The sequence below is a fragment of the Phoenix dactylifera genome, unplaced genomic scaffold (genome assembly GCF_009389715.1).
Source record: "Phoenix dactylifera cultivar Barhee BC4 unplaced genomic scaffold, palm_55x_up_171113_PBpolish2nd_filt_p 000194F, whole genome shotgun sequence".
Lineage (NCBI taxonomy): Eukaryota > Viridiplantae > Streptophyta > Magnoliopsida > Arecales > Arecaceae > Phoenix > Phoenix dactylifera.
In genome coordinates this window covers 213,517-240,971 of record NW_024067718.1, presented here as the reverse complement: position 1 = coordinate 240,971, position 27,455 = coordinate 213,517, and the positions used below count along the sequence as shown (strand labels likewise).

The 27,455-nt window shown below is 37.2% G+C and overlaps 1 protein-coding gene across 4 annotated transcripts; it reads right to left on the bottom strand.

Moving 5' to 3' along the window:
• Nucleotides 1–959: 959 nt before the first annotated feature.
• LOC103723238 (zinc finger CCCH domain-containing protein ZFN-like) lies at nucleotides 960–26,082 on the bottom strand. 4 transcript variants are annotated; one of them, XM_039117249.1, is made up of 7 exons: nucleotides 25,730–26,082; nucleotides 24,858–25,015; nucleotides 19,050–19,112; nucleotides 12,159–12,278; nucleotides 11,548–11,844; nucleotides 4,751–5,074; nucleotides 960–2,147 (listed from the first exon to the last, which is right to left on the bottom strand). In XM_039117249.1, exons 1-7 carry the CDS (start codon nucleotides 25,812–25,814, stop codon nucleotides 2,127–2,129), a joined length of 1,068 nt encoding a protein of 355 aa, XP_038973177.1. In that variant the 5' UTR covers nucleotides 25,815–26,082; the 3' UTR covers nucleotides 960–2,126. The 4 variants fall into 4 exon arrangements, with proteins under 4 accessions (XP_038973177.1, XP_008812314.1, XP_038973175.1 ...); XM_008814092.4 differs by having other exon boundaries at nucleotides 960–2,262; nucleotides 25,730–26,074; XM_039117247.1 differs by having other exon boundaries at nucleotides 960–2,262; nucleotides 25,684–26,073.
• Nucleotides 26,083–27,455: the final 1,373 nt, after the last annotated feature.

Sequence of the window (27,455 nt, the reverse complement as noted above, 5' to 3'; positions counted from 1 at the left end):
ATTTCATATCAAATTCATTCAAATTGATGGTGAAATTCTCAAGTTATCACCTTTTTCATAGAATCGATCATACCGACCATGACCATATGAGCACAGCAAAAAACGCCCACATTGAACCAGTCAAAATATCACTGCAAACTTGAGATTTTTATTGCAAATAACAAATCCAAACTGCTTCCATCCCTTGGAAGCAGTTTTTTCTACGTTCCTATAATACATTCATTATATAATCATAAAGAACAAAATAAAATTTACAATGCAGATTGAACATGACACACAGGTAAGTATTTAAAGTATGGTTATTAAGCCAACACGAATACCGACCTATTCCAGAATCGGATCACTAATTCAACTAGATTTATATTAAAATATTAAAAATTAAAAATATTTAAGACAAACATAATATAAAAATATTAATACTTTTTGCAGCAAATATCATTATTACTTTTTAATTATAGCATAAATAAAAATAATCATGAATTATCTAATCTCGGCGAGCTTGTAAGAAAAATTATATGTGAATATAAGAATAAATAGAAGTTAATTTTTCAAAAAAAAATTAATTGAATAGCCTGAATATATTTGAATTAAGTAAAATAGCTCCTCATATAACATAGGAAAGAATGTTGTAGCTTGGTGGTAGCTTGGTGGCTGAGGACTTGCCATTCAAACAATCCTAGATTATACAATTCATATTTCAGAATCATTTTTCTGAATTTTTTACTGGATATCCAGATACTAAAAGTATTTAAAATAGATGTGGTTGGATTTTCTGAAAGCACTGAAGAATGTTTGCAAAGTTACCAGAATTTATATTCACTTGCATTAAAGATCTAAATCAGTATTGCAGGTGCATGCCTTGACTCAACATGTGCGACTATATCTCTCCTGTTTTAAGAGTGAAAAATGCTTTATAAATTCAATGAGCTTAATGACATTCAGAAAGTGATGCCAGAAAATAATAAAAATAATCACATCACAACCAATATTAATCAGATACACTTTATTCATCAAACAGCAATGAGTACCAAAAGTATCTCATGTTGGTGTTGACTCTTACAATGGCTTCCTGAATAAAAAAGTTGCAAATGAATGTTTCCGCTAGCAATAGAAATTTCTATCAGTCTTACGACTGATTCTGCAAAATTTCAAATAACCTGTTGGAAGGACTGAAAACTAGAGTTTCTATCTCTTGTCATGTAACAACAAGCAAGCCTAGAGGCAACAGCACAAGTATTTTCAAAGATCATCCGGGGAAGCACCGAAACATTGAAGATGTTCTTTAAATAAGATAAAGTATGTCTCCTTTGATAATCAGCAGACTCAGTCTTTGGTTCCATTACTCAGGTACAAGTCAGATCCTTCAGTCTTTCCGCTGTCTTTACCATATAAATTTAACATGTTGAACTGCCCATGTGAAATTTTGCAGCAGAGCACAATCTACAATATGAGAGAGAGAGTGTGGGCTAGGAAATAAGGAAAAATTTCCTACACCCCTACAGATATTGGAGAAACAAAGCTTGACACGATCAATTGTACCTAGGAATAGCTACCGACATGATTAACAGATGATCACAAGAAGATACAAGCAAAGAAAGACAAGAAGCATTTAGACCAAAATATTACAGGAAGCCATTACTGGGAAGGGGATGGAGAGGGGAATTGGTACAATTGGAGCAAGTATTCTACACGAAGGACAAACAAGGAAAGAGACTCCCTGCTAAAAGGCACATGGGCTTGCAATGCCAAGGAGACATTTCCTATTTTTTACTGAAAATGATATGATGCAGATTTAAAAGGTGAAGCGTTGGAAATTTAGGAAATTGAGAAAGCCTTGAATTTGCCGGCAAGTGAGAAACCCAGCTCTTCGTGGAAAGAATGTACATCTCCAGCACTGGAACTCATTTTACAGAGAAATTGTCATAATCCTGTAGACTAAGAAAAAGAAGAAACTTGCCCCATACTTGAACTGGTATGAGATGCCTCTGCCTCCATAGTTTCATCACCAGAACCTATCTGCCGAGATTCTGACAGTGAAAGTCGTCTGGAGTCTCTGGACGAAATGCCAGCATCAGCAGGCCCTTCCGATGATGAGGTTAATGCAGGAGGTCCTGATGATGATCCTATTAGACGCCTCGGGGCATCAGCTGTAGAGGATGTTGAAATACCATACGTGAAAGTTCCCATGGGATGGTCAAATTTACAATTAGGACCAAATTTGCAGATACCATATCGAGCATAAAAGACGCACAAGGGTTCCCCCTGTTGGAAGCAGAAATTCGGTAATAACTTACAATGCCCTTCCCAGATAAAAAAAAGAAGTGCGGAAAGAAACTTCCCAGCATAAAAAAATCATGAACATCAGATCTAAGTCATCATATAGTATACACAAAAAAACTCAAAACCCTTGAAAACCAAATAAATACAAAGAACTAAATGTGTTTTCGATCAGACTAGATATATGATACATGCACATAAACAACATTTGTAATAAAAGTCACTAGAAGCCTTTGCATTCCTTGATTTTATTTCAACCATTATCCCATTACATGTCAGTTTGAAAGCAATTTCATATAAAAAAGTTAGATTCAAACAAAACTTGATCGAGATACAAAGCAACTGCATGGCTAGTATAACTCAAAGTTGATTATCTATAACTATTTGGCTTGTACCAAAGCAAGAAAAAGACACCCTCAACATTAAAACGCAGCCTTTTCAGTTATCATGACAAAATAATGCAAGAAAAGAATAACATGCTAGGTAACTGCAACGTAACCAGTTAAACCTATCATGGATGCAGGATATCAAGATTCAAGATAATGATGACCAGTGGACTCAAACTTCTCATCAAACCTTTAAGAATGTGTATGGATGCAAACTCAACAACAAGACACCATATTAAAGATCTGACTCGTTGAAATATATGATCAACAAGACTGCTTGTGTCACAAGCTTCATAGAAGAAATAAGCTGATAAGTTTAAAAATAACAAGAGCAGTTCATGGAGAAACAATAGGAGGAGATAAATTGAGACTTGTGATACAGATACAAACTTAAATTACAGGTTGTAGGCTAAAGTGCTTTTAATATGCAATTTCAGTATTAACATTATAGAGATGAAATTAAAACTAATTGTATAAAATGAGTTTATTCATAAATTAGTACATATCAATTTTTTTATTATGTAAGATCTGCTCTAAACATGAAGAGTGGCATGCACACACAACACACACTCGTTGAATTTTATGTTGTATGTAAATATCCTCTAAATTATGCAGGCTTATTCATATGCCATTATTATCGAGGGGGCTTATGCAACAAGATACCGACATTAATATATTTCTTAATGTTAAAATTGAGAGGCTTACATGTAACTTGAATTCTATGAGCTTCATATGATTATCCCCTGTCAAAACTTGGTAACTTTTTTCTAGTAATACAATTCATTAGGGGATTTCATGCAGGAAGATTGGAGACAAACCAAGAGTGCAGCATTTCGAGGGTGTTTGGTTGGAAATAAATTTTGGAAGGGATATCCCTTGTACTGTTGAAGAGATTGGCCTACTCTGTCGAATATATGCATTTTAGCATTTGGTCCAAGGAATAAGTGCAGAGAATAAGTGGAGGGAATCAGATGAAATTTAATGAATATTGAATTTGAAGATGCCTTGGATTTTATCACAAAGATGAAATTGCCCTCCCACGTTTTTATGTGCTTATAAAGTGAATAAGGGTAAAATGGTAATTGATAAGAATAGGGGCAAGCCTATTCCGCAATATGTCTATTCCACCATTTTTGTGGAAAAGTACCCCCATGTGGTATAAGCCCCGACTCCATGGCCCCTTTTGGTGTTTGGCAAGGATATCCCCCCATTGGAGGGGATATCCCCCTACTTCTTCCACAACCAAACACTCCCTTAGAGAATAGACTTTAGTTATATAGTAGCATAGAAGACGCTATTTTTGACCATACTCTAAAGCATGAATACTTTGCTTATGTGTTATTATTTACAAGGGGATATCATGAAGATAGGGTATTAACAAACAGGTTAATTTTTAAAATTTAGGGTGCTTATATTAAAGGTTCGATGTGATTACCCACTTGAACACTAAAAGAACTTTCCAACTTATACTATAATTAGCCAAAGGGTTTGTGGAGTAACAGTGAAGACACTAATCATGCTGCAGATGGAGGTTGGAGTTTCAGTTATAATAGAATAGAAACTAATGAATATTTCACTATTTAAATGTATCCATCTATATTTTAGAACAAGTAAATCCATATAGAATGGAAAAACAACTTGCATGCACATGGAATATGGAGTATGTTGTAAATGTACAATCAAATATAATACAGTAGAAAGACATCCATACACAGCGTCATTTCATAGAAAATCAATGAAAATGGTCAAAGAAGTTTCTTCATGTACAGAAAATGGTACTAGATAATGTCATTTCACCTATCAAAAGCTATATAGACACAGGACAAAGACAACACCCAGCGACGTCATAAATGTAGAAGTAACTAGATATGGTCCTAGACATGCACAAATCTTTAATCGAAACCTAGATTATGGAGGTCCGCTAGATCATGTCATGGCATCTTTCATAGGCCAAACAGATATAGGACAAGGCATCCTCCAGCAATGTCATAAATGCAAAAGCAACTAGGCGTGGTCCTTGACATGCATGGATCCTTCATTAAAGCAGTAGTAAATTGTGGAGGTTAGTGATGACTGATGAGACTTACTGGACGCAGAGGAAGGCCCAATGGACTCAATGAACAATTTGGAACAGGAACCAATCTCTCCCTGGGATGATGAAACTTACAAACTGCACCAAACTTACAATCTCCGGTCTTCATATAGAACTGGCATTCTGGTTGGTCAGGCCTCTCAGGGAATATGTTCTCCCTCTGCAAGGCATAAACACCCATAGGGATGGAGCCTGGTCGGTAGGAAGAAAATGTTCCTTGAGCTCCTGCACCTGTTTCACTTTGGCGTGATGTACCGTAATACTGACCAGCACCTGGTGTTTGTTGTTGGCTGTCTGGAGATGAAGACCCCATCTGCCCCTGCAAAGATCGATTAATACTAATCATGATGGCATTGCTAGCAAATCACTTATGCAATCTTTTGAATATTATGCTAAACAGAAAACATAAAAAATAAAATTGAATAGTTAAATAGTAAAATTGATAATTACTAGCAAACCCCCAAAAGCTAACATGAATAGCAATACATGATGCACCCACCTAGAGAGACCCTTGACCACCTTATTTGTGCAATATATCCCATGAATGGAAATCAAGGTATGCTGAACTGACCGGAACCGGTCGGTTTAGCTGATTGTATCTTAATTTGAAGATATTTTATATTATTCATCTCATGATTTGAATCATTTGGAAGTAACAAGATGCATCATCTAGTTTAAACCTAAAACTTAAACATAGAAACATCAAAAAAAGATTCAAAAGAGAGAGAACTCCCCAAAAAAAATAACACCGAGGCCAAAACCCGGACGAACCAGCCAAACCGGTACTGTACCGGTTCGATTCGGTACGGTACCGATACCGGTGCCCACTGGTACGTCGGTACGGCGAACCTGAAAATATTCATGAAAGAAGAAATCATAAGGTATAGAAGTCAGAGAGATAAGGAGGCAAGAATGTAAATTTCCAGATGGATTTTACAATCCAGAAAATCCAAGATTGAGGGGAGCAATGGCCATCTTTGGTACTTCCAACATATCTTGTCCTTCACTCTCTCTTCATTCCCTCCAGCATGGGAGGTATCACACGGATATGGCATTGTGATCTAAATAGACTCTAAAGGAAGTAAAAGGGATCCTAAGATTACAGCAACAGAGCTATTTAATTCAGATCGTAAAATGGCAATACGGCATGATATAAGATGTCAAAATTTGTGTTAGTTAATGCTTCAAAGCATTAATGAATCAACCATATTCATGGGGTTAGTGATATTTAGTCTCATGCTCTTACCAACTAATGAAGAAAATAAAAGCAGGTAAAGTAACATGGTGTCGATTTATATCCCTCAGGCATTCGAGAAGGAGAAAATAATTCAACATGCCATTAATAAACAAAACATATCCCTTGGTACAGCAATAAGCAGCCCCTTCAGCAGATAATAAGACAAAAATAGTCAAGCATAAGAGAGTTAGATTAATAGAATTTCAACAGGGGAAGTGATCAAGACCAAGATCGGAGAGGGACATAACTTGGGATTTCACTTGAAATTTAGTTTTAGTTTGATTTGCAGGATCTTGCTTTTGTTTTCTTTAATTTAGCTTTAATGGGCCTTATGAGTGTAAGGCTAAGCCTAAGTTACATGATCCTGAAGCCATACTAGATGAGGCAATAGCATGGCATGATGTAATAATAGAAGCCACATCAGCCATCAAGAGGTTAGTAGAAAATTAAACAATAGTACAAAACAAAACAATGTAGAAACTAGAAAGTACTGTTCGCAGCACCGTTCAGACTACAGGTAACCATGAATAGTAACCTGCATTATGAAGGATATTGTAGGAAGTCCAAAAGACTGGTTAGCGTTTGTGCTTTCTTTAAATATAGGATGTCGCACAATCAGATTTATGCAACATATGAATAAAAGAATGCATCTTTGGTTTCTTTTTTCCCCTTCTTGTGGCATGATTTTGTAATGGAGGTGCGAGACCTTCAAACCCTAGGTGTGATTCCTAGGTCATGGAGTGAGTCCGGAAATATCCTGCCTCTTCTTTTACTACTTGCAACTGCCTTCAGTTTTTCTTCTGTTCATTATATTCAATTTTACGACTTTCTACCTTCATTTTAGTTGCTGCTTGGAACTAATCTGCTGCAGAACCATACTAGACCCTCGTAGCCTGCAGACCTAATAATACAGAAAGCTATTTCCTTGCCATTGTACCACCGCTAGCCATCTGTCGAAGGCAAACAGCCACTTGTCAGGGTCTATTTTCAGGTCCCATCAGGGCTATTGACACGGCAAATCATATTCTGATATTGTTGCGAACCTGACATCCATTACAACCTGTTGCTGATCCCTGCAGCCCTAATACCAGTTGCATCTCAGATCTGTAGTACTGTCGGAAAAAATCTGTCGTTATCTTTGTTACTACTTGAATTTATGCTTATAAGCCACCAAGAGACCCCTCTTTCCAGCCAAAACAAAAAAAATGGCTGATTGCTCTGCTGTATTTAGAATACCAAACCTATTATTAAACTGGAATTTTCAGCAACCTATAGGTTCAAGCCTTGCTTCCTAGCCCCTATAGACCCCCACCATAGGCTGTCCTACATCAGGAAAGTGTAGAAGAGAAGAAAAACAAAAATTCTCTCACAGGTTAGAAAACACCCCACAGACTCAAGTAACAAGTCCTGCAGTTTAAATCCTCATATCTTTCAAATATGCAGCCGTCATGGAGAGAACTGACCTGAATACACCTATAAGAGATCAGCCATAGATATGCATAGGCCATCAATTTGGATCCAAATTATGCAAAATCCTTATAACTTAGCCTAGTAACCTGCCAAAACACAATAAACCAGCAATGAGACACAAACCAGACTCATGTTGCAATCTCTCCCTCTAGCTGAAACAATAGGATTCAATTAATAGTTCTCTCTCTTTCCAAAGGTCTTGTAAATGTGTCCGTAACTTGACTGTACAATATGACAAATGGCCGACTTTTTAAAACTTTTCCATACAATTTGATTGTCTGTATAATACTCACCCTTCATTTTGTACCAGTATGGTGCCACACCATAAAGCATTGGCTCCAATTCAAGCTGTTGCCCTAAAGGATCACTTGCTTCCCAACTCTTCTTCCCCAAGTAACACAGCTTACTTGGAGATCAGATGAGACTGGAATTCCCTATCACCCACTGACCATTGACCAATCCACTATGGAATGTCTGGGTGATAATGATCAAAAGGATGTCAATAAAATATAACAATTGGTTGCAGACCAGCAGCAGTGACTTGCAACATAATAAAACCACTCCATTTGAGGTTTAATCAACATCAATCCTCCAACCAGAAGTCAAACCATCAATCTATGAATCCCCAAAATCCATTTGACAAAGTTCTTAATTAAGCTATTAAAAAACAGCAGTGAGAAGAACCATTACTAAATAAGTTTAAAAATCTAAATCAAGGTCCACAAAACTAGTATTGAGAACCGTACTAATATATTACCGGTTCGGTACAGTACAGTACACATCAGGCATTAAGACAGGTTTCCAGCGCTTTTGCTCACACCTAGCCACCATACAGTCCGAAACTGAGCAATACAGATTAGTACTGGGCGGTACAAGACAGTTCCATTCGGTTCGGATATATGGACCGTGTCGGCTCATATACCAAATCAAACCTCAGAAGAAGAACCATACTGATATAGCATGGAACGGTTGGTGCAGGATGATATGGGTCGGTATGCAAACCTTAACTATAATAGTTGTAGTGAACTTCATCAAAGAACTTAATGTGTTGACATTTTAAATTGGATGGAAGCCCATAAAACTATTTCAAGTTGTATAAATCCGATAGGTTGCTTGCCAAAATAGAGCAGAAGCAAACCTATAGTTAAAGTAGAAACATAATAAATTGCATTCTTTAATTAGATCATACACCTATAATGTACTAGGAGATATTGATGCAATTGAATGAGGTAAGACTGCAATTTTCTTCTTCATTTTTCTTCCTCTTTAGTTGAAGCTAGAGACCGGCTAAGGATGAAGGTACTAAAGCCCTTGATCTTGAAAGTCCTCAAGTTGATCAAAGAAGGAAAAATCAAAAAGGTTCAGCTGATGGAAGGCATAGATCCAGGTGTATGACAATAGTCCTCACTCCTCACAATGAAACTTCAATTAGGGGATTGAATTAGCATGCTAGTTTAAGTTTAAAATGCATCTATCTTCATGTGATAAGGATATGACGACCAATTATTAGTATACAAAAACTTACATGATGTGCAAAAATTTAGCACAGATCATGGTTGGGTTCAATTTGGTGACAATTGTGTTGTGGGCAAACATTGGAATAATGCAGTTAAAAGAATTTATGATAAGACTTTTGTGAGTGTGGGATCATTTATATATTATATATATGAAAAATAAAATAAAATATAATATGAGCACTCTAGTTAGGTTAAGTCTAGGACTCTACACGACAGGAGCAATAAAAAAAAAGAAAAGCATAAGAACCTTACCAAGTCCAAGTTGATGTCCACATCAATATTCAACTATTTGAGCAATCAAATCAAAGTCAAACATCAACAAAAAAATATGACAGTTTCATGTAGAACAGAACAGATGATATAACACTATATATGAGAGTTTTCAAGATGACTTGATGATCATAAAATAAAATATTAGCTTCCTAGTTAGGTCTATGAGTGTTATCATTAAGTCTAGCACTGCACATGACAGGAGCAATAAAAAAAGCACAAGAAGCTTACCAAGGCCAAGTTGATGTCCACATTAATATTCAGCTATTTGAGCAATCAAATCAAAGTCAAACATCAACAAAGAATACAAAAGTCTTTCTTAGAACAGAACAGATGATATAACACTATAATATGAAGTCCTCAAGGTGACGTGAAGATCTATTATGCAAGAACTAGTTGATACTTTAAATTTCACATTATGTATTATTCTTATGCTTATACTTATTTTTCTAGCTCCCAGTAAAATGTCTGACAAAAAAATTCTGCTAGACTTTAAGAAACCAAATATAAATATGCCAACAAAACAAAAGAAAATAGAGAATCAAAGCAAGAAAATTGTATGTAGGAACATGATAAGCACATACTGGAAAGTACAAGGATAGCTAACCCTTAGTGGGACACTTCCTATCACCTTTCTTTTCCCTTTTCGTCTGGTTGTCATCTATTTTTTTTTTAATTTCTCGTTCTTATTCATATTCGTACTCTCTCTGTGAAAAAATAATGAAAAAGTAAAGAAAGAAAAGAGAGATCTTGGAGGTTAACTTCATTTAATTCTCTCCCATGAAATAAAGATACGTAGGTTAAATGGATTTTTTCACCCTTTAACTGAATAACTTGATCCGCCACTTTTTGCTAATGTTTTGGCTCGTTAAGGTGATAACCTCCCCTTATTTACCATGTAACTGCTAACCAAACACAGCCTCTGTGTGTTTGAGATAGAGAGTTTGGGTAAGGGGAGCGTTGGAGATGGGGAAGTATGGCTAGTTAGTTTTTAAACAAGGCATACAGTTTATAAGTAGATTAAATAAAGAGAAATAATCTGACAAATGTAGAATAAACCAATTCCAGGCAGAAACTATAATGGTTACAGGTTCAAAATTTGGAGATATGGAATGGCGTGTAAGCTGCATTCATAAAGATGATAAAGAAATAAATATAAAATCCACCAAAGCAGGGAGAAGACACACACACACACACACCACACACACACACACACACACACACACACACACACACACACACACAGAGAGAGAGAGAGAGAGAGAGAGAGAGAGAGAGAGAGAGAGAGAGAGGCAAAAAAACAACGAAAAGGAATGATTTGATACCAATGAAAAAATTAAGATAGGATAGAATAAACAATGACAAATAATGCACATATGTTGACAATCATTTGTATCCTTTTCTAGTTTAATTACATGAAAAAGGAAAGAGGAAAAACTTAAGACATGTTCTAATCTTCCCCATGCCATTTAGTGAAAGGGCACCAAAGGAAAAGAGTTCTCTTAACCAAGGTTAGCTGAACTGGTACCGACGCCCGTGCCAGTCAGCTACCAGTTTGGTACGGTGTTGGTTCGGTACGGGCTAAACCGTTCAATAGACCATGATTCAAGTTTTTTTAAAAAGGTGGGGGGCCCTAACCGGTCCAACTCCGAGCCGCCCAGTTTGTAGCAAATCGGAGTGGTTCAGGGCGGTTTAAGGGAGGGTTCAAAATTTAGGGTCGAACCGAACCAGTGGGAAAAGGGTGAATTGGGTGGTTTGCCCTGGTTCGGCAAACCTTGCTCTTAACCTTAAAGCATTAATGTTGACTAGAATTGCAATCACACAATTTGAGACAAAAAATGATCTTAAGTCTAGCATCCCTCATTCAAATCTTTCAAGCTTTATTGAATCCATATAATCAATTATTTTTGTGGCTTTTGCACTATTATTTATATTTCAGTGAGCATAAAGGTTGGAGAAGCTGCAAGCATAAACAGATTCAGCACAAGAAAAACACGCAGATGAGCAATCTTCTTGGAATTTTACACATCCAGTTCATACCAAAGACAACTAAATGGTGTTGAATAATTTTGTTGTTGCATAATCCTTGACATCTAGGTTCTTCTAGAATACATATTCTCCTATACAAAATAGCTACATGACATACTTAAAACCACTTGCCAATATAGCTGCCATGAAGTTTGAAGGGAAGAGATAATATAAAAGCAAAACAAAGAAGAAATTAGATAATATATCATATCTCTCTCCATGAATCACGCATTTTTAAACAGGCAGAAGAAAAGGCCGAGCAAGACTTACAGGATATGGATTCCACCCAGGAACTTGAACCAACCCCTGAGGAAGAATCAATTGAGCATAACTTGAAGGATCTTGCCATCGAGGGCTTGGAATGAAAGAAGTTCTTGACAAGGACCAGTTTGTCAATCCCCCAGGATAAGATTGCTGCCCAGGGGTTGTGGGAGAATGTACAGGAGGATAAACAGGAGAGCCACGTAAATCAACCATCGCATTAGATGGTTGTGGATGGTGAAATTTACAAGTGTTCCCAAACTTACACTGTCCAGTTCTTAGATAATAAGCACATTCCTTCTCATTCTACAACAGGAAAATTAGAAACAAACGGTCAACAACAGCCAATCATGACAAAGAAATATAAAACGTACAAGGTAAAATAGCGTAGATATACGATAATCATCACTGCCACTTAAGAACTAATACACTTAAATGATAGGAAAATTAGAAACAAATGGTCAACAACAGCCAATCATGACAAAGAAATATAAAACATACAAGGTAAAATAGCGTAGATATACGATAATCATCACTGCCACTTAAGAACTAATACACTTAAATGATAGGAAAAGAGGAAAGCAGAAGCATAAAAGATAAATCAAATGATGCACACAAACCGGCCGAAGGGGATAGCCTAAAATGTTTAATTGAACTCGCCCAGCAATTCCAGCTTTATCTTTGGGGTGGTGAAATTTGCATGTAGCTCCAAATTTGCATGTACCAGTCTTCAAGTAATACTGGAAAAGAGTGGATAGAGGGAAGTTATATTTCCTGCTCAATATGGAAAAAAAAAAAAACACAAACAAAGCCAGCCCATGATGTAAAAGAGATACAACTAACATGCACCAAAGTCGAACTTATTTGGATCAGCATCGATACTCCATAGTAACAAAAAATAGCCAATTCAAAATAATCAAGATCCTATTGCAACATTTGCCATTAAAATAAATTAGCAAAATAAATAATCTACTTATATTTATATAAAGCTCGCAATTCAGATCTATATATTCCAAGCTTGCAATTCAGACCATTCAGAACATAATGTTAGAATTTACCTAATGATAATTACTACGCATTACTTATAAAATATTTAATTTACTAGAGATAAAATCAACCAAGGGTCACCAAGTTTTAGCATATATACATACATACATATATATATATATATATATATATATATATATATATATATATATATAGATAGATAGATAGATAGATAGATATATACATATATATAGATATATACATATATATAGATATATACATATATCTATATATATATAGGTTTACGTGAGGTAAACACAAAATTGGGTTGTATTTTGCTAATGGCATAATACCAACTTTGGTTGTGTTTGATAACATAATATGCCATGTAAATATGAAAGGCTTGCATCTAATGCAAAGGTTATCATCATTATTAGATTCAAAAGTATATTATTAATTAGTTTTGGTTTAAATTTATAACTTAATTTCCTTGCAGATGCTTGAACTAACAATTTTCAGAATAAATTTTCATTAAACTTTGAACAAATTCAACAATTCATACAATTTATTATAAATTTTATGACTTTAATTAATCTGATAATATTCCAACCAAGGTTTGTTGTACCGTTTCGGTACCATACTATACCGATACCAAACCAATGCACGGCACCATACCGTACCAACACTCGATACACTGAACCTTACTGTACCATACCATGTACCGACACTATAATAGGATGGTACTAGTACGGGCTTCAGTACCGAGATGGTGAACCTTGCTTCCAACATACGTGGTGATTCATTTTTATGATAGAATTGTAGAAATAAGTAAACAACAGTATTAGCCACTTTCACCAACACATAATACAATTCACGTATATGCTTGGTGTGGGCCGCAGAAAAGTGATATTCAATCCAAAATCCAAATAATTGCCTGCTTGCATCAATTTCCATGGTTCAAAGTATTCTACGTGTAGTGAAGAAAACAATACTATCTCAAGTAAGGTTATGCAATTGGAACCCTCTACTTTTGCAAAAAAAAACAAACACCAGAAAATCATCTATCTGGAGAGCATGGGAGGTGTTGCCTCACTATCTAAGCACTATGCATGAATCTTTTTTCCAAGCTTTCAGCCAACCTTTTGTTCAAAAAATTCACTTTCATTAAAAATATTCACGAGATTCACCGCAATTTGTATTATTTTAAAATGATGACATATGTGGTTTGCCAAAGATGCTTATGAAAGCACCCAGTAGAGAGGATCCATACAACATGATATCTTTATAAAAATACAAAGTGCAATCCAAAAGTTTAAAGGAATTTGCTATGGTGCTCCAAAGTTATCAAATGACAATTTTTTCCCTAACAAATAATGTCTGACCATTTCATTATAGACAGCCAATATGGATCAAAGTTAGACCCATAGGCCAAAAGCTACTACTGTTGACAACCACAATAATTTAAGCAAAATGGAAAGGCTATTTTAGATGAATCATTAAGAAATCTCTACTGATCCCCCGTTTTAGATTTCATAGGAGAGGTGATGGAAGGCCATCTTGGTACATGGGGCCATTCTCCAACTGCTCCACATCTTCTCCCGCTTGTCAGTGACTGCCATGCTCACCGAGATGCCATGATGGCATTCTACCATCTCTTCCTTGCATGGACAACTTGGCACGAGATTGCTTGGACATCGAGGGCAAAAAGAGCATTGGCAGCAGTCATGGTAGAGAAGACAACAACACCGTTGTATGCAACATTTGCCAAATCGACCCAAGCCCAGTGGTTTGGCCCATACCGAACCAAACTAACACGAAATCTGGATGATTTGATCATTCAGGTTAATTCGGCTTATAAAAACCCTTCGACCAAAGGCTTCAACTGCTCTCGCTTCCTCCCCCCCCCCCCCCCCCCCTCTTCTACACCGACACCAATGCCTACCAATGATGTCACCCTTGAATGATGACGAAGATAATATTGTTGTCCTCGAACGACATCGAATTGACACCATCACCCATCAATCAATGTAAAAGATGACACTATTGCCCTCCATAGATGTCATAAAGACCCTCAATAAGGGTTAGGGTTCTTGGCTTTCAGCTGTCGCCACCGCCGAGGTAAGCCCCTCCCTCCCTCTCCTTCTCCCTCTCCCCCCTTATCCATAATCCCTTCTCTCTCTCCCCCTCCCTCCCTCCCTCCCACTCTCTCCCTCTCTTCCTCCCTCTCCTTCTCCCTCTCCCCCTATCCATAAGCCCTTCTATCTCTCTCTCTCTTTCTCTCCCTTCCTTCCTCCCACTCTCTCCTGCTCCCCCTCTCCGTGCGCCCCTCCCTCCCTCCCTCCCTCTACTCTCTCTTCCTCTCCTTCTCCCTCTCCCCCCTCTTCCTCTCCCTTTACTTGGTTCAGTACGCCTCGGATCAATACAGTATGTATAGGTACCATATCGAATGGGTCACTAGTCGATACAACCTTGGTACGGTCTAATGAACCTTTACTGCAAAAAGTCTTGCATTATAGTGGTGTAGAACCTAATTGATTGTGTGGAGGGACATGTGGCATTGATGGAGCAAAAGGTAGAGGGGCTTAAGAGGAGGTAGTGAGGGTTGGGGTAGTGTGGAGGAATATTACACAACGAGGGAGACGAAATAATACCCTTCCATTGCCGGAGGCAGGAAAGGGGAGTGGATGTTTAGAAAGGGAGGTTATAAAGCAATAAAGCACATTGTCTATGACCTGGATTGAATGAAGGCAACGAGAGCTCATCAGGGTGGCCAAGGAAAGGGAACGAGGTGGAGATGGAGTAGAGGTAGAAGTGCATAATCAGTGGAATAAATTGGAAACAAAAACGAGGCAATAGCAACCGTACAAATAACAATAAAAAAAGATAAAAGGGTGATTGGCTATCAACCACTTGCTTGTTTATTACCTCCATAAAAGTAAATCTAGGATTTATCAAGCAAATTTTATAAAAAAATTATACAAAAGCAATGTAACAAAACCCAAGTTCAAGACATGTCTAACAATTATATAAATGTATAATATGGTTTAGATTGAAATAGATGAATTCTTTAGAAAATTATCTTTCATTCTATACCAGCTTGCAAAACTGTTTACACAACGCCACCCAATTTGCACATGAGCCACCCAACCTAATCCATTAGGTTCACTAGGCTCCTTAATGTCCAGCAAGTCTAACATGCTAGCAGGTTGGGTCAACTTTGGGGCAGAAAAAATTATTTTCAGCAGCACTCCGAGCGCTTGGCTAGGCACTTGAACAAGGCAAAGTTAATAATCCCTAGGTGAGACAAATTGTGAAGTGTAGGTGAGACAAATTGTGAAGTAACACCAAGCATGCGCCTAGGCCAAAGAGGGAGGCATTCAATTGAGCACCTCACCCAACACTATACCTTGTCTCCCTTTTACACCCTTTCTTTTGAAAGTTGTGTTAGCTTTATTTTGAAGGGTACTCTGGTCTAGTGAAGCCCATACAAATCAAGGACTAATGGAGGAGGCTGGTTTAGAAAAGAGACAAGGAGAATGCTGATTATAAATCTAGTGGAGATGGAAGTGATCAGAGTTCGAGTGATGATTATTAGGATGATGCTTGAAGGATTGAAGCTAATCTAGGATGTCTAGTGATTTCCCTTTGTTGCTATGTTTTGTTTAGGAACATATTTTAAAGAGTCATATTTTGATGATCCCATGTTTAAATTTTGAAGCTACTTTAGGTTGTAAGGTGTTTAACCTTTGTTGCCTTAAATTATATATGAAAAGTGGCATTTCAATGTGATGCCTTGAATGATGTAGAGTTGTAGAATATGATGTTTAATGTTCTAAAATCTAAATGATTAGATTTAGGATGTTAAAACTTGAATGATTAATCTTATAACAATTGCGCTCTTTCGGATACAAATAGTATTTATTTATAATGCATTTGTAGAATTTTTCCTAGATCGATACTTTGCTTTATTTAGACATGCATCTTTTTGGTGCCTAGCACCTGGGCCTATGGAGGTTCTATCACCTTGAGGCACCTTTTGTTTTTGGCATCCAGAACAACGAGTTCTAACATGATAGGTTAGAAACCTTGTAACATGTGTAATTTTGAATATACATAGATATGCCACCTTTGATGATTATACTCCATCAATTATCAGCTCATGTTGATAAACAAGAGACTGATAAAATTAGAAGATAGGAGATTACTAATCAAGTCTGTAGATCATCAAAAAGTCTATGGTCAAATGACTAATCACAACCATTCATTTGTTGCTCTAATGCTAAATTCCCAATCTCATTCCAATTTAAACAATTCCCCCTCCAACATGCAGAAATCTTCTCTCAACTACCCCTCACGGTTCACCCTTTCCTCCTTTACCTCATTTTCCTCTTCCATCTCCTATTTTACCCTATCCTCTTCCATGTCCACCTCATCCTCTTCCCCCTTACCCTCTCCACCTTGTCTTCCTCCTTCCTCAATCCGGAGGATAGTCTAACAGTGGACTAATTTGACCACTTTAGGTAGGGTTGGAGAGCAAGATTCACCATCAAGAGCTCAATCAAGTACCAAAACTTCAAGAAGCCATAATTCAAGAAGAATTTAATGATGCGACTGAGACGAAGTTATATAGATGTCAAGATCTAGTTTTTGTCCAAATTTGAAATTTTTAAAATATTTTCACTGTTTTTTATTATCCATATCCTCTTTTAATTAGGAGGGAGTCCAACCCAATTTGAGTTGGACTTCACTAACATAAAAAGGAAGAAGTTTTCATCTTCTTCTAACTAGAAGAGGAATCCGATTCAAATAAAAAGAGTGGACATCTATGGAATAATACAGAACTTGTACCTACTCCGTTTTTTAACTAGAAGAAGAATCCAACTCAAATAAGGAGGATCTCTCTAGTATAAATAGAGGATTTTTGCCATTGTTTTAGAGAAGGGGAATCAATGGAGAAAAAGAAAGACCATAAACTCTACTTTCCCTCTAGTAGAGCCCCAACATAGATAGTGAAAGCAAAGCACATAAACTCTACTTTCCACCTATGATGCATATGTAGCAAATTTGTGGATCATGAAAAGTCAATGTAAGTAAAGGGATTAAAACCCCACTTTCTAAAATTCTCATTATTTATTATTTCATTCAGGAGATTTGATCTAAGCAAATCGAAAAAAAATTCTTCCTTCTCCCCAATCAGATCATTCCCTCCTTTTTCTCCTCTCATATCCAATCCAAGGATCCCACATGAAGGCCCATTTCCCATCACCACATCATCATCCAACATGATCATCCAGGAGGCTCATTGCAATATTGCCTTATTCCCTGTCTTCCCACCAGTTCCCCAGCCCTAGTGGAAAGCCTGTCAGGTCAAAGTCAGCAGATTTAGACTGAGAATTCCTGCCCTACAAACAGGTCAGTTTTGGTTCAGGTCAAGCCACTTGGCCTCCGATAGTGGTCACAAACCCAGCTCAATTTATTACCACACTTAGCAATATGAAGTTATGAACCAAATGTCAGCTTGACAAGACATAACGCCCGTACCATGCTGATTATTAAGTAGCATAGGTATGACATAATGTACCTAGAATTTTGATTTATATATTGACAGCTAACCATCTTTAAGCAACTTAGTCATCATTACAAACTAAGATTTATCTTAAATCTTGACCAACAAGCCTTGTCCCATTCCAGGGCTGACTTTATGTATCAACAATGATTTTTCATAGTTCAAGAGTGTTCATAGCTAAGGCAACTTAGCACAATTAAAGGGCTGGCCGGGAAACCAGAGGATAGTTGGCAGGCCAGGAGTCTTTTTTTCTCATTTATACACAGTTTAATCTCATGCAGTCAGAAAATTGTATTAGAATCCCTAAAGAACATATTAAATTTATTAATAGACAAATCAAAAAAAAGTTCTCTGATGGATATCCTCAACAACATCCAAAAGGCAAACCATATAAATGTATAATAAAACTTTATAATTTGTAGACAACCTTGTCAAGAATATAATTGTTCCATTCATTAACATCTGTGTGTCATGTTGTGAGAATATGCTGCTACACATGTAGCTCCCAAGTTTCTCAATATATGGCAGCCTATTTACCTCTCTATGGATGCCTATGGTATCATAAGATAATTCCATGGTCCCGCACACATAAAATCAATTGAAAAGCTTAAAGAAGCATTTATTCTGTTTATTTTGACTTGAACAGCTTAAAGAACATAACATAACTAAAACATGCAACTAGCCAGGTTTCAGGATTATTAATATATGATGATGTAGCAACCTGGATCCATCTGAACATACACATAAAATAATCACTAGCAACTTAGAATAACATAAAAGCTATAGAGCAGCAAGCTACCACCTTCCACACTACCGATCAACATTTATAGAGAAGTAGTTTTGGTAAGAGATCCCTGGTATTCACTACAGATCATACTACATGCCTAAGAAATGAAGAAAAAGATGGGAAAACAAGTTGTTCAATTCCCAAAAGGATTAACAAAGATAAAAGCTTTACCTGACACTCTGGTTGCCCTACTCTTTCGGGATAACCCCCCTTAATTCTTGCAGCAGCAATAGCCTGACATTGAGCAGGACCTCATCAAGACCATCAATCATGTGGAAGTGGACTTATAGGTATAAAATCAAACAAAAAATAATACATATAAAAAAGGTCACTGAAAATAAGTACTAGAATAACCATACAAGGTGATTTAAAATCATTATCAGTAAAAAAATCGATATAACAATATCATCCAGATGCATGAAGCAATTCTTTTCTATAATATATAATTTAGCTATAAACTCTAGGAACAAAATCAGCTCCTCTGTATGCAACTAATAATAGAAGAATCGGTGAGAATGACTTGGACAGTCATGCAATATAAAGGTCCTATCTGTTGCACGAGGACCGATATGTCCTTAATGATCCATTCTGATATTTGTCAATTATTCAGGAGCCTGAGCTGCTCCTAATTTTTCTCCCTTGATATAAAATTTGCAACAAAAGTGAAGAAGGATTTGAATTAGTTCTATAGCAAAGCTTCCTTTGTTCCTTAACCATCAATGAAATATTAATTGTTTTACATAGAAACCAAAGCACAAATATGACTCACTTTATTGTTGGAATCCATCTTTTTATATAAATTATAGCTCAATTTAACCATCCCAATTCACATCTTCAACCCCTTTAATTGTCTTCATTGCTAAGGCCATCATCTCAACAATCCTTTTGGTGCTTAGCATTATAATTAGAAGCTTCATGCAAACTAATTGGACCCACTATATCTCATTACCATGGTTATTAGCATCTTTTTGCCTCTATCTGGTGCCATCCCAATCTATCTGCAGAGTTACAATGTCACCAGAATTGCATTTTTGGCACTACAAGACATTAACAACATCAGTGCATCACTATTCAATATACCTCTCCTTTATCATCACATATGGCTCTTTGATGGAAATTAATTTTTCCTCTATTGTACTAAAGAAAGAATAACATCCATCTGATCCAGATTGTTAAATGATCTTCCATTTATAGGAGCAGAAAGAAAAAACAGACAGTTCTATTGCTCTATATATTTATCTTGTTTGTGTTTTAGCTATCCCAAATGTCCTTTGTTATATAACCAAAAAAGGAAAATATAAACTTTCTTTTTCATTTACATTCTCTTTCTTTTATAACATAAACTACAGAAAGAGACTTCTGCTGAAGAAAAAAATTATTTGCACCTTTGTGGCTCCAAAATAGATCACACAGTAGATTATATCTGACATGACCTTTATTTCATCCTTCTATCCATTTAAAAATCTCATGTTATGAAAAAAAGACCAATAGTTTGTCCCTATTAAACTCAAAAAGCCATGCTTTAAAAACTCTCTGTTCATATTTAATATAGCATCAAGGATGAGGGATGCTAAATGTTTAGTAATTTCTATTCCAACCAGAACAGAGATACCCCAGAGGCATTGGCATTAATATTTATATGTAAAATATGTATAGAATTTGTCTAAAGATCATCTTGAATTGATGATTGGCAATTATGAATTACTTTGTGTTCTATCAAAGTAAAGAAAACTTGAACTGTGGTTCGCGATGGATTTTCATGAAATCTCTCATGTTTTCAATTTCGACCACTACAAGAACAAGGCCATGAGCTTGGACTCCAGAGCTGATGCAACAAACAAACTTATGCATGTGTTCTGATCCAACACATAAACTATAAATTATTCTTTGTATAAACCCTTTCTGAGGGTGTTGCAAAGTTTCAGTAGTCCTTATACTTCTAGGTTAAATTCCCCTTTTTTAGCTTCATGAAAAGAACTAATAGGAAAGTGAATCGTAACCTGATGATAATGATATAATATAATGAGTGGTTTTCTATTTTAAATTATCGGGCTAAATATAAGTAAAGAGAACTTCTCTCATAGGGTCTCCATATAAAGGTTTTGGATTTTCTAGCCAATCCAATACGGTTTCATATTCTTCGGGTATAAAGCCACTAAAGAACCAGTATTCATGTTTAGTTGGTGAAACCTCAAGTTCAGAAGATAGGTGGTGTAGATCCCACCATAGAAAAGTAGATTTGAATCTTTCTTTTTTGCCTTCATTATCAAGCTTGCCTCTTTCTGATACTTCCTATAGGTAGAGCACATCATGTTCTCAGAAATCACATTGCCTTCGACCATCATGCCCCCACCCCCCCCACCCCCCAACCCCAAAAAAAAAAAAAAAAAAACGGACTTCAACCTAGGAAATTAGGTCTCTCAGTCTCTCTCTCTCTCTCTCACACACACAACATCCTGTCCCCTGATCCTTTATATCTTACACCTCAGCGGCCACCTAAGGTGCACCAGCATCTCTATCATTCATCATCCTCCATCTCCCACTCCAGCCCCATTCACCAATACTATTTCACAATGTTGTCATGTGTTCAGATTGATACAAGTTTGTCATCCTACAAACTAAGGAACTGGAGGTCTTCTAATAAGTATTGTTTTTGTATTTTTTTTCATTTTCAGATGTTGATTTGGTTCTGCTAAACAGAAAACAATTACCATGATTCTGTTGAGCATTTTCATTTGCTTGCTTTATTTGGATCTCTGAATATTTGTTGTTAAAAGCTCGTTTATTAGTGTTGCCAGTAGATCCCAAGTTTTGTGTCTAGCTTATAACATTATGTTTTAATTCAGAGGTCTATCTATTCTTTAAGCATCCAAACATAAATTTTTGAAAAAAAAGGTTGCATTATTCTCCCATTGAATAACAGGCATCAACCAATGTAATGAAAAAAAAAAGAACTAGATCCCATAGTTTTCCCTTTTTCTATCTTATGAAATAGAAATCCTAACTATCCAAACAGGGCCTTATTGGTAGAGACATGCAAAACACTTAGTGCAGCTAGCCACATCACAAAGATGGAGATACTCTGAACATGCAAGGCAAGAAATAAGTAATAGGCAGTATAGCGCTAACTAGCTTGGGACTAAGAACAAGCAAATCCATTGTTCTTTATTTATACTGACATATTTTTTTTAAAAAAAAGGAAGAATATAAAAGAAAGATTGTTCCTCAATATAAACAGCAGGCAAAGGCACATATCGCTTTGACAATGTATCGGAGAATAGACATGGGAACTTTCAGAAGATTTGATTCAAAATCTCACAGTTTGTCTTCATTTATAAAGGACTAGTTAAAAATATGAAACTGCATCCAAATAACTTTTTCAATATCTGGTTATTAAAGAATATCAGAATCCTTTAAAGCCAATTCCCGGGTTAAGAACATTTTTCAGAAGTAAAAGTGGTTAATTTTGTGATGCATATAATACAAACTAAGAATGGCAAAAGAACTTGTCTTTCACTTTCTTAAACTTTTCTTGGCCCTAACCCTCCATGCCAAAACTTAAACTACTGAAACAATCAAGACCTAAGTTGCTTCTTTAATCAAGCTACATTAATTAATTAGGAACAAAAGGTTGTCATACATTGAACGCATGGTTTGCTGTACCAACTTGTATTGCCCAGTACCGGGCAAACTGTACATACCGGTAAGATAACAGTACAATAAGGGGGCTTGATATAGTACTGCAGTAACTGCACCAATGCATGGTACAGTTACCATCTCATGTCCAGCAATGTACCATGTATCGGTATGGGAGTTACAATACTAACTTGTACCGTACCAATACAGTACTAGTGTGGTGACCAATACCTATACAACAAACCTTATTTCTAAGGAAAAGGCACACAATGTTTGACAAAATAAAGAGATCTCAATTTTAGGTTATAACACCAAATATTCTAAAGAGTGTATGCATGACACTACTTATAGAGGTTTTGACCAGCTGCTGTCTTGTGTATTCAGCATTCCTTCTTATTCAGTGCAAAATCAGCTCACCAACCGACTTGAATCATCATCCATACTATTCTCTCCCTCAAACTTTTGCATTAATTATCAAGACAAATATATGCTTGTGATCCCACATGTGTGCGCACATATACCTTCTTACCAGTCCTTTCACATCAACAATTTGACTACATCTAGCATGCTGAATCCATTGATTCATTGATCTAGTGTCAAAACTCTTGGCGTATCATCAACTTTGAGTCCAAGGGGGTCACTACAAAAATTAGCATGGTTGTTTACATTGGCAGAGCTAGGATTTTGCTCAAAAATGTGCAACTCTTTAAAAAATGTTTCTAATGAATATATAATTTTAAAGTTGTAGGCATCAAGAGAAACTAAGCACAAGTTTAGGCTCCTAGATCCCATAATGCTATTTTCTATGATTTCCATGAGTTAATCAAAGAGACTATTTGTTTTCCTACTTCTCTATCAATTTGTCTTCCTCTCCTTCTTCTTCTGCTAACCTAAATCAGCAAAACATTGATGCGAATAGATGTGGATGCTCTGAAAATCAAAGTGTAATGTAAAACAGTAAGTATAGAGTAGCAAGTTTTAGTCTCTAATGCAAGCCAAAGTATCTATACTATCCACAGGCAGGTCAACCTAACAATGCACTCCATGATTGTAGGAGTTAAGTTTATCCTAATTTTAGTGAAAAAAATCTATAAATATATTCTCTCATAGTAACCAACCTCGCAATTTTTGGGGGAGGTGGGGTGGCAGTTGGTTGTTTACATAGCATGCATATGTTCAACTATACTCATCTACCTTATGTTTCCACCAGCATTCTTTGTTCTTTTTATGAATCTATTCTTGCATAAGAAGGAATTTGGACATACATAGCATGCTAGTCTATGCGGGTATTATAAATGCACGTAAGCATGCCAATTAGATAAGTAGTTCACTCCCACACTTACTCTCCGGTCTAATAGTTAAACCATTCACGAAAGGAATTTACCAATAGGAAGAATAAACAGTGAACAACTAAGAAAAGTGACTCATCTTTGTATGCATAATATAGACCTAAGATGATGGACAAACAAGCAAACATAGTTTAGGTTCTACATTGCCTCACAAAAGATATGCCTTTTACATGGAGATACAAATGAGAAACCAATAAGTTATACTTCTTAGTTTACAACAACATATTCAAGAAACAGGAAGAAGGCAAAATGCCATCAATTGCCAAGATGCACATTGTATATTATATCCATGAATTGTAATGATGGTACATAAATCTGATACTTGTTCAAACTATGAAATCAAGTATTTATATGCTTTTGCACCATACTTTCTGCTCCATGTGATCATCTAACCCCCATTTGTAGATTTATGCCTTCTTTTTTGTTTATCAAAGGTGATTTAATGGAAATGGGGCAAAATGATGATATCACATCAAGGATCACCAGTATCAAAATGACAAATGGTGTTACAATGAGAAGAATGGACCATGCCCCAACATTATCCAGTTGTCCACCCAAGAATCATACTAAAAACTAACAAGAGTTTGTTCAGTCAGTTCAAAAACTGTCAACCAAATCATGCTTCCCCAAAAAAAAAAGAACAAAAGAATGAAAAAGCCATCTTGTTGAAGAAACTGATTCCAATTTGGAGGGTAAAGTCTGCATAATCACAGTGATTCAGCAACCCAATTGCACACATTTGCAGGCAATTGAACAGAATGGCATGTAAATGATGCTATGTAAATACTCAGTGCTAAATAGGAAGAGGAGAGAGGAGACAAGAAAACTTCAAGACATTAGGCCAACTGACTTTGCAGTTATAGATATGCTGATTATACAAACAAATGTCATAGTAAAAAAAGACATCAAAGGGAAATAAGAAGGAATAACCACATTGTTGACATTTCAAACTGTCAAATACAACAGAGACAATCGAGCAAGTATTTGAATTTACCAGCTTTCTATTGGGTGGGTGGTTAAATTTACAAGTCATTCCAAATCTACAGAGGCCAGTCCTGATGTAATAAGCACAGTCTGGCTCTCCTGGCCTCTCGGGATAGGGTCCAGATTCCATTGACTCACTCCCTCTCAAATTCATTTGCCACATTGCCTCTGCAACAGCACCAGATTGATAGATTTTTTTTAAGAACAAAATGACCATGTTGAATAAATTTGCTTCTTTCTTCAACAAAAAAAAAAGCATCCAGGGATGACCCAGCTGACCCTTCGTCAATTAAGCAAATACAATTCTGAGAAAACTTCTGAGGAAAAAAACAGGATCTGTAACGTAAAAGGCAACTTGTAGGAAAATACGGAACCATTTACAAACCAAAATACAACATAACAACATGAACAGAGTAGCACTGCTTTAAAAGTCAAATAATAGTTTGAAAGCTGCGATCACATGAATGCGAGATAACAATTTTCAACTTCCGAGGTCAATAAGCCAAGCAAACAGAAAGAGAATACAAAAATTACAGGAAGAAAAGCAATAACTGTTGAAAACACGAAATTTACCAAAATAAATTAAAAAGCCTCGTTTCAGTAAGGGGGAAAGAAAAGATCAAGATTCCAAATTTCAAGGTTAAACCAGCGGTAATTCCATCAATCCAAACCAAGCCCGAAGCTTTCTCAAAAAAATTTTCATAAACCGGAGCAACGACCGAGAATTCCACCAATGACCGTACTAAATTGAACAAAAAGAGGCCCACTTTCGATCCATTCATGCCGAACTCCCAAAACGAGGAACAAGGCAACAAATCCAACACCATCAGCATTACCATTACTACAGTGGACGGAAGGAACGCAAGAAACCCTAGCCCTGACCTTCGTCGAGCGAGGAAGATCCCTCCGTCACGGCCGGCGGCGGCCTGGCGCCGTGCATCTGGACTCTGGTTCCCTCGTACTCCATCCACCACCACCCATCACCAAATCCCCGCCGCACCCCCCATTCCCCTCCACCGCGCGCGTCAGATTCCGGCGTCTTCGATCGCGAAACAAGAGGACGAGGAGGAGGAACAGCAACAGCAGCAGCCAAGAGAGAGAACAAGGAATTGAGAGGAGAAGAAAAGAGACGAGGAAGAGGGCGAGAAGAAAAGAGACGAGGAAGAGGGCGAGGAGGGGAAGCGCTCTCCACTCCACAAACGAGGAGAGGAATAAAAACCAGCCATCCGCCCCGACAACCAGTCGTTTTCTCCCCTCTTTTTCCACCCGCGCGAGCGAAACCGAGCTAAAAAACTAGTAGTAATAATATTAATAAAATTACTATTTAAAACTTGTAGCCTTTAATGACGAAAAGAAATCGGCTAAAATATTAATTCCCCACCCCACTGAAACCGGAAACGGTTTCCTAAACCCGCCCCCTCTCCCCTGTCTCGCGAGCCAGCATAACGCTCGCTTTATCGCATTAACAATCGTGCGAATTGATGGAATGGACGGTACGATGAGACGGAGTGGGTTAAGTTGGACTGGGCCGCGAAAATGGGGGAGCGGAAGATGGGAGGCGTGGGCGAGAGAAGCGGGTGGGGGTTGCCGGATTTGGCATTTAAGGCGCCGGAACCGCGCGTGCGGTGCCCCGGGGAAGGGTGGGGCCCAGAGGGGAAAAAAAGGACGGCGAAGAGAGAGCCACGTCAACGATTCGGATACGGTGCACTTTGCTTCTCTCTCCCATGTCCCATACGCCGACCAGAAACCCACCCTCGTCTACACGACTGGGGCCCACAGGCGTGGTAGTTTACTAATTATGCGTTGAGGGGAGTGGGTGCAGTGTGGGCTGTAATGGGAATGGGTGGATTTAAGTGGGCGAGGTTTTCTTTTCGTCGGTTTGGTCCCGTTTTGGGATTCCCTGTGGCGCTCATTGGTCCCTTGCCCCCTTTCGGAGTGAGGGCTCGGCTGCCAGCTGGCGCGGTGCGGCGCGAGGAAGAACGGCTCGGCTTGGGCGGGGGGATTTGGGCGACGTCAGGAGATTCGCACGTTGACGGGACGTGAAGCGAGTGGTTTGACTTTCGGAATGCCTACCTTCTATATGCGCATCTTCGTTTTGCAGGTACAGCTTGTCTACTGTATACAGTTTTCATCAAATACTGTACAGCATCCGATAATTATTATTAAAAAATAATTAGTTACATACACGTGTCTTCGTTAATAACCATCCATGTTCTTAGAGCGGCAATTGAACATTGCACCAAAATATTAATGAGCTGTTAAGGTAAAAAAATAATTTTATATAGGATTCCACTTGGGCTTATGCAGAATGCGTTATGCATGGTCGATAAAAGTGTAAATGGGTCAAGTTGACTCTTTCTAATTTTGGACCTGGATAACTCAATAAAAAATTAGGTCGAGTCGTATCGGATTTACGGCTACAATTTTTGATCTAATGGGTCATTTGAATTGGATCGAGTTCATGTATAACTTCTCCCAATTCAAAAAAATCGGATTCGGTTTAGGTTCGAATCGGATATATTTGTTGAGGTCCAATTCATTAAAAGACTGTTAAAGTACAACGAATTTACCAAATAACTGATTTTAGTAGCATTGTAGCATCAATCGA